The sequence below is a fragment of the Protomyctophum bolini genome (assembly GCF_963924005.1).
Source record: "Protomyctophum bolini genome assembly, chromosome: 24".
Lineage (NCBI taxonomy): Eukaryota > Metazoa > Chordata > Actinopteri > Myctophiformes > Myctophidae > Protomyctophum > Protomyctophum bolini.
In genome coordinates, this window is record NC_137885.1 from 5,428,434 (window position 1) to 5,436,622 (window position 8,189).

General features: G+C 46.3%; 1 protein-coding gene across 1 annotated transcript; it reads right to left on the minus strand.

The window, feature by feature from the left end:
- Positions 1-393: 393 nt before the first annotated feature.
- Positions 394-8,189, minus strand: LOC308311418 (neuronal acetylcholine receptor subunit alpha-2-like; the record flags this gene model as incomplete). The annotated part of the gene is made up of 8 exons (XM_080758105.1): positions 8,055-8,189; positions 7,857-7,901; positions 7,628-7,737; positions 5,975-6,194; positions 5,114-5,429; positions 2,916-3,096; positions 1,985-2,576; positions 394-519 (listed from the first exon to the last, which is right to left on the minus strand). Exons 2-8 carry the CDS (start codon positions 7,884-7,886, stop codon positions 394-396), a joined length of 1,575 nt encoding a protein of 524 aa, XP_080614231.1. The 5' UTR covers positions 7,887-7,901; positions 8,055-8,189.

Sequence of the window (8,189 nt, forward strand, 5' to 3'; positions counted from 1 at the left end):
AGGTTGAAGACCCAATATGTTCTATATCATTATAACGGGTTGAAGACCCATGTTCTATATCATTATAACAGGTTGAAGACCCATGTTCTATATCATTATAACAGGTTGAAGACCCATGTTCTATATCATTATAACAGGTTGAAGACCCATATGTTCTATATCATTATAACAGGTTGAAGACCCATGTTCTATATCATTATAACGGGTTGAAGACCCATGTTCTATATCATTATAACGGGTTGAAGACCCATGTTCTATATCATTATAACAGGTTGAAGACCCAATATGTTCTATATCATTATAACAGGTTGAAGACCCATATGTTCTATATCATTATAACAGGTTGAAGACCCATATGTTCTATATCATTATAACAGGTTGAAGACCCATGTTCTATATCATCCCAGAGAGCCACGGAGGCAGGAAGAGTCCAACTGTCCCCAGCAGACACATGATGATAAACACCCACAGAAAGATGCGGTCCATCACCATGGCAACGTACTTCCAGTCCTCCTTTATCTAGATGGGGGAGAGGAGGCAGGGCACATACGTAAACATTACAGAACATCTTCATCTAGATGGGGGAGAGGAGGCAGGGCACATACGTAAACATTACAGAACATCTTTATCTAGATGGGGGAGAGGAGGCAGGGCACATACGTAAACATTACAGAACATCTTTATCTATAGATGGGGAGAGGAGGCAGGGCACATATACGTAAACATTACAGAACATCTTTATCTAGATGGGGGAGAGGAGGCAGGGCACATACGTAAACATTACAGAACATCTTTATCTAGATGGGGGAGAGGAGGCAGGGCACATACGTAAACATTACAGAACATCTTTATCTAGATGGGGAGAGGAGGCAGGGCACATACGTAAACATTACAGAACATCTTTATCTAGATGGGGGAGAGGAGGCAGGGCACATACGTAAACATTACAGAACATCTTTATCTAGATGGGGGAGAGGAGGCAGGGAACATACGTAAACATTACAGAACATCTTCATCTAGATGGGGGAGAGGAGGCAGGGCACATACGTAAACATTACAGAACATCTTTATCTAGATGGGGAGAGGAGGCAGGGCACATACGTAAACATTACAGAGCATCTTTATCTAGATGGGGAGAGGAGGCAGGGCACATACGTAAACATTACAGAACATCTTTATCTAAATGGGGGAGAGGAGGCAGGGCACATACGTAAACATTACAGAACATCTTCATCTAGATGGGGGAGAGGAGGCAGGGCACATACGTAAACATTACAGAACATCTTTATCTAGATGGGGGAGAGGAGGCAGGGCACATACGTAAACATTACAGAACATCTTTATCTAGATGGGGAGAGGAGGCAGGGCACATACGTAAACATTACAGAACATCTTCATCTAGATGGGGGAGAGGAGGCAGGGCACATACGTAAACATTACAGAACATCTTTATCTAGGTGGGGGAGAGGAGGCAGGGCACATACGTAAACATTACAGAACATCTTTATCTAGATGGGGGAGAGGAGGCACGGCACATACGTAAACATTACAGAACATCTTTATCTAGATGGGGGAGAGGAGGCGGGGCACATACGTAAACATTACAGAACATCTTTATCTAGATGGGGGAGAGGAGGCAGGGCACATACGTAAACATTACAGAACATCTTTATCTAGATGGGGAGAGGAGGCACGGCACATACGTAAACATTACAGAACATCTTTATCTAGATGGGGGAGAGGAGGCAGGGCACATACGTAAACATTACAGAGCATTTTTACTGAGGTTATAAGGTTAGGAGTAATAAGGTTTAGGTTCATCAGTTTAAGCATAATCTACTTAGGTTAGGCCTATTTTAGGAATCCCAGGCTGAACCGAGTTTCAGTTTGTAAAAGGGCGACTTCGTTGGAATTCAATCATAGTACCTGCATGATCATGTTTATTTTTCTTTTAAAACAAAATGAAACCTCTCTGTATACTCACAGAGAAGTCTGCATCCTCTGCCCTCAGGTGCTCCGCGATGTAAGTCACGCCCTCCATGGCGCGCACCACCGACGGAGATAGAGGCAGCTGCAGGATCATGCCCGCATGTTCTGGAACGGGGCTGTCGCGGTCCTCCAAACTGAGTCTGCGTGCAGGCCTTTGCGGGAGGAGCTTGTACCCGCCGGCGAGCTGAGGGGAGGGAGGATGAAGAAAAGAGGAAGAGGTACTAGACGCCTTCATCCCCTCCCACTCCTCCTCTGCCTCGATCCCCGAACGGATGGCGGCGTCCACCTCGCTCTCCACGTCGGTGTCCAGTTCCACGTAGCCGTGGAGGTGACAGTAGTAACCGCATCTGCCTGCGGTGGAGGAGTCCTGGTAACCGTCGTCATAACCCCAGCCGCCGGCCTCGGACTCCTCCTGGTAACCGTGACAACCCTCCGAGCCGGCCTCTGACTCCTCCTGGTAGGCGGCGCGGGGATCGACGTCAGACTCTTGCACGAGCCAGGTGTTGGTCGTGGAGACGGAGGCGCTGTGGGAGGGGCCCCCCGGAGTCGAGACGAGGGGGAGGAGCTTTTTGATCAGGCTGCGTTTCCTGGAAGAGATGTGGGGTCGAAGAAGAAGCAGCAGAGGCTATCAGCGTCGGTTTCGATATTATTTTAGTTTCTCCTTTTAAAATGTCACGGTCTTCACCTTGTTTTTGCGTTGTTTTTTTTTAAAAGGTGCGACACTTTGAGAATGGCTACATGAATGTATAACTTTTGAGATGCTCTGCTGAAAAGCCTTGTGATTGCGCAGCAGGCCAATTAACCAGGGAATGCATTGATCTCTCTCTCTCTCTCTCTCTCTCTCTCTCTCTCTCTCTCTATATATATATATATGTATATGTATATATATATATATATATACATACTGTATACGTATAACAACTGACCTGAGGTGTGGCGGCGGCCTCTTCATGCACAGCCACCGGGGCACCACGGACAGGAACACGGCGCGCGCCCAGCGCGGCATGGCGTGCGCCCCCCACGGCGAGCGGTGGTGCACGTTGAGGACGAACACGGTGACCACGATGGACAGCGTGACGAACACCATGGTGAAGAGCAGGTACTCGCCTGCACAGAGTGTCGATTTGGACAGATTTATTGTAGTTTTACCATTTTACCATTAGTCTTTTTCCGTGGACCACTGGTGGTCCGTGAAGGTATTGCATGTGGTCCCTGACCACGCATTTTTATAGCAATCTAGCAAAGTGAAGATTTTGTATTTTCTTCCACGGAACAGTGCACATGACGTTTAGTGCGTCAATGTTATCAGAATTACTGGGAAGTCTGAGGTTAAGAAATTCCACAGAAAAGGCAGTTAGAATCTCAAGAAGGGTGAAGTGTACCAGCTTGCCTGATTGAGTCATCATTATTAGGAAATGTGCCCATATAATCATGTCATCATGTGCTATATCTTGCACGTATTTGGCATTTTTACTATAATATATATTACTATTGCTATTATTAAAATAGTTCAAATAGCCGATCTACAAGATCATAATGTGTGGATGTAGATCGGCTAGTTGAACTATTTTAAAATATTTTTCAAGATAGTAAAATATGGGGGAAAAAAAGTTTAGGGATAAAGGTTAAGGCACGCCCAAGATATAGGGTCAATACTGTATATCAGTTAAGTCTGTGGACATGGGATGCATTCCATACTAGCAAGTGTTACGAAAGCACTAATCTTAGCCCATATCCCATTGCAACACAACAGTTGGTCCCCATAGATTGATTCTTAGTCAAGGTGGTGGTCCCTGGTTCACAATCAGTTGAAAAAACCCCTGTAATCCTGGGAGCTACACTTCCTCTGCCAACCTGAGAGGGGGGGGGTGTCAGTGGACTGACCTCATGCTTCCTTCTATGCATGAGGAGTCCAAGCTGCTTCTTTTCACCTGACAAGGGAGAGTTTCCCCGGCCGGATGTAGTGCGTGAAAGGAACACGTTATTCCTCCAACCAGTTTCTTCCCCCTCCATCAGGTGCCCCGGCTGGCCAGGGAGAGGTTTACCGATAGTCTTTTGAACGAAACTTCATTTAGATTTAGTCATAGCTTTAGTCATCGGAATGTTTTAGTGTTTTAGTCGATCAAATATCATAAGATTACTACAGGTGATGCAGGTGATTTAGTCGACTGAAATGTATTTTGACGGTGCCTTGATGACGTCATAATTGCTTTTTCACAATTTTACACTTTGTTACATGCTGAAAATAGCCGATCTACAAGCTCACAAGTAACGCTTCGCATCGACATAAACAAACTGGATGATCTCTCCTCCACTAGTCCCTCCCTGACATTTTAGTCTAGTTTTTATTAATTGACAAAATTGTCAATATATTTAGTCTCTGAGTCATTGTAGATTAGGTTTTATTTTTGAGGGGTGCTAGCCCCTCCTATATACATCTTTTATCCCCACACGTCTCAATATTTGCCATTGACAATGAAAGGATAAATAGGTCAAATGTCCGCTAAATCTTGTCCCCACACGTCTCATATTTGCCATTGACAATTCTTGAGGGAGTTCCATGGGGTTCCCAGCTAAATGATAGTTTGGAACCAAATGGACCCTTATGGGTCTGTAACTCTTGAGTATACAAATGGAACCAAATGGACCTTAACGGGTCCATTTGGTTCCATCTGTACACTCTCAGAGTGAAATTAACATTGATTTTACAATATAAATTGTAGCTCCCAAGAGATATAAAGGCCATTTAACGGGGGGTCCGTATAGACTAATAATATGCATGTCAAACTGGGGGTCCTTTGAAATTAAACGGGGTTGAGAATCACTGCTAGAGCCGTAAAAAAAAGACGTCTGGATAATAACCCATTCTGACCGGGAACCCGTTTTGGTGTTAGCATCATGTTATGCTTTAGCTATTGAAAAATAGCAGATCTACAAGCTCATAGCGCGCCACCGAGTGGCGCGCTAAGAGCTTGTAGGTCTGCTATTTTTGAGAAAAATCGAAGAACGACTGACATTTTTAGAATCTGATCTCAGGTCAGAATGCGTTAATCAGACCAGTGTGTGTCCCAGTGGAAACCTCGTATGAATCTGATCTCAGGTCAGAATGGGTTAATATACTCGCCGATGAGCGGGATGACCAGCGAGGTGGACGGGATGATCTCGGTGATGAGCAGCAGGAAGACGGTGAGCGCCAGCAGCACGGAGATGCACAGCGTGATCTTCTCGCCGCAGTCGGACGGCAGGTAGAAGACCAGCACGGTGAGGAAGGAGATGAGCAGGCACGGGACGAGCAGGTTGACCGTGTAGAAGAGAGGCAGCCGGCGGATCACCAGGCAGTAGGTGATGTCCGGGTAGATCTCGCGGCAGCAGTCGTACTTCTTGTTGGTGTAGGTGCCCACCGCGTCCAGGATGGTCCACTCGCCGCTCTCCCAGTAGTTCTGGTATAGAGAAGAGAAAGAGAGAGAGAGAGAGAGAAAGTATAGCCTCGGAGACCATGCACCAAGGGGCCAGCTAGGCACTCCAATGTTGAAGCGCTGGTCCCTAGTGGTAAGAGGAAGGACTGCAGGCGGACCCGTGGATTCTTGACGAGGAAACCCCGTGCAACCGAGCGCTCAATGTTAAAGCCCAGTTGCACTTCCGCATTTGGACACTTTTGTAAAATTTGGTGTCCAAATGCGGAAGTGAAATGCTGAATCAGCAAATAGACGGTACTTCCGGCAGCCTTCCGGGTGCTTCAAAACGCCACTGAGCAACTTCCACTGACATGAATAGCGGAGGGGGCGGAGCTTCGCGCCAGTTTAGTCTCTATCCTTTTAATACTCTATGCCATGCACAGGCATTTTGTTTTCCGAAAGGAAACTCCGTGTGGGGGCGGGGGGTCCCCGGAAGTTCCAGAACCCACAGGTTCCTGCAGAGCAGAGAAGCAACACCTCAAGGTGTTTCTTCATGTACCGGTGTGTACAGTACAGTACAGTACACATACCTTCAGATCCACGGTCGTCTCGGTGGGCTCCAGGTCGATCTTGGCGCGGTCGTACGTCCAGGAGCCGAACTTCATCTTGCAGCTCTGGTGGTCGAAGGGGAAGAAGGTGACGTCGATGGAGCAGGACGACTTGTAGATGGCCGGAGGGACCCAGCGCACGCGGCCCGTATGGAAGACCTGCGCCTTGGTCCGATGGGTGATGGCGAAGTCTCCGTCCGCACTGGGGAGGGAACGACACAGAGTGTGTGTGTGTGTGTGTGTGTGTGTGTGTGTGTGTGCAGGGTTGTATAAAGACACAGATTATGTGTGTGTGTGTGTGTGTGTGTGTGTGTGTGTGTGTGTGTGTGTGTGTGTGTGTGTGTGCAGGGTTGTATAAAGACACAGAGTATGTATGTGTGTGTGCAGGGTTGTATAAAGACACAGAGTATGTATGTATGTGTGTGTGCAGGGTTGTATAATGACACAGAGTGTGTATGTATGTATGTGTGTGTGCAGGGTTGTATAAAGACACAGAGTATGTATGTGTGTGTGCAGGGTTGTATAAAGACACAGAGTATGTATGTGTGTGTGCAGGGTTGTATAAAGACACAGAGTATGTATGTGTGTGTGCAGGGTTGTATAAAGACACAGAGTATGTATGTGTGTGTGTGCAGGGTTGTATAAAGACACAGAGTATGTATGTGTGTGTGCAGGGTTGTATAAAGACACAGAGTATGTATGTATGTGTGTGTGTGTAGGGTTGTAGAGAGCGGTGTTGATTTCGTTGACTAAAACTTAAGACGAGAAAGGTTTCGTCGACTACCTTTTTTCACTGACGAAAACTAAATGGAAACTAAATTAAAACAAAGCTACGATGTCCAGTAGTTGTTGACAACAGATCGTCAACAAATAAAAACTGAACCAAAATGTTAGGAAGGGACTAGCTGGACAAGAGATCCAGTATAAGTCATGCAACCGAGTCACACTCTGTCGCATGCTGAAAATAGCTGATCTACAAGCTCACAATGTGTCGCAGCGCGACGCGTTGTGAGCTTGTAGATCGGCTATTTTCAGCAAGTGTAAAAATCGGCCATTACGACGGCATCAAGGCCCGCCGAAACACATTTTAGTCGACTACATCAACTGTAGATTTAGTCGACCGAATGTCTTATGATATTTAGTCGCCTAAAACTAACACTAAAACATTCCAGGTGACTAAAATGTGACTAAAACGAAATGTCAAGTTTCATTCCAAAGACCATGAGTCTATATGACTAAACTAAAATTTTAATTTGCTGCCAAAAAATGGCAGGCGGGTGAAGGAACATAAGCGGGGCACGGTGATGAGACGAGAGTGAGAAAGGAGGAAGTAATGGAGACAATTGCGTTTTGTGTCCTCACCTTCTAATTTCTGATGTATACAAAATATACCCTATGATGAGCCATCATCCATGCATGCTCCCATTATAATTGATGAAAAATAGTGAATCCTCACAAACAATGACTATATGTTATCTCTGGTGATGCAACAGCTGCCCCCTCCATGCTGGACCCCTGAGAGAGGCAACACCCCCCTCAAGCACTCTCATTCACACTCTCATTCACACTCTCATTCACACTCTCATTCACGCGTACCAACGGTAAACCAAACGCCAATCAAGCAAATGTTTGTACTTGTTATACAGCACGATGTCAGGCACCCAGATGAGTTTAGAGGGAACCCTGATGGACGTTACGTTCTCGTAGTCTGACGGACGCCATCGCAGCTTATAGTCTGTCCATTCCTGTTATGTCACAAGTTAGCGCACGCACGCACGACGCACACACACACACACACACACCACAAAATGTGTTACATTCCATCACAGTGTTATGTTATGACTTCGCTGTCCTGTCTCCTCACCTGTTTCACCCAGACATTAGTGATCATCATTTGGTTCTTCTCATCCTGTGAAGAGACAACAAGAGCATCACAGAAAGGCTTAGTTTCTCATCTTGTGTCCTGTAACGACCCATATCTCCTCTCCTCTCCCTGTTAACCCATCTGCTCTCCTCTCCCTGTTTGCGTGTATATAGTGTGTGTGTGTGTATACATTCTCACCACGTCTATAAGTTGTGCGATAGAGAGTCCAAATCGGATGACGACCACGTCACTGACGTTGCGAGCGGGACGAGACCACTTGTTGTAGCCCCTGAACAGTTTGTTAAAGAGCCGGTCCTCAGCCTGGGCTTGGGT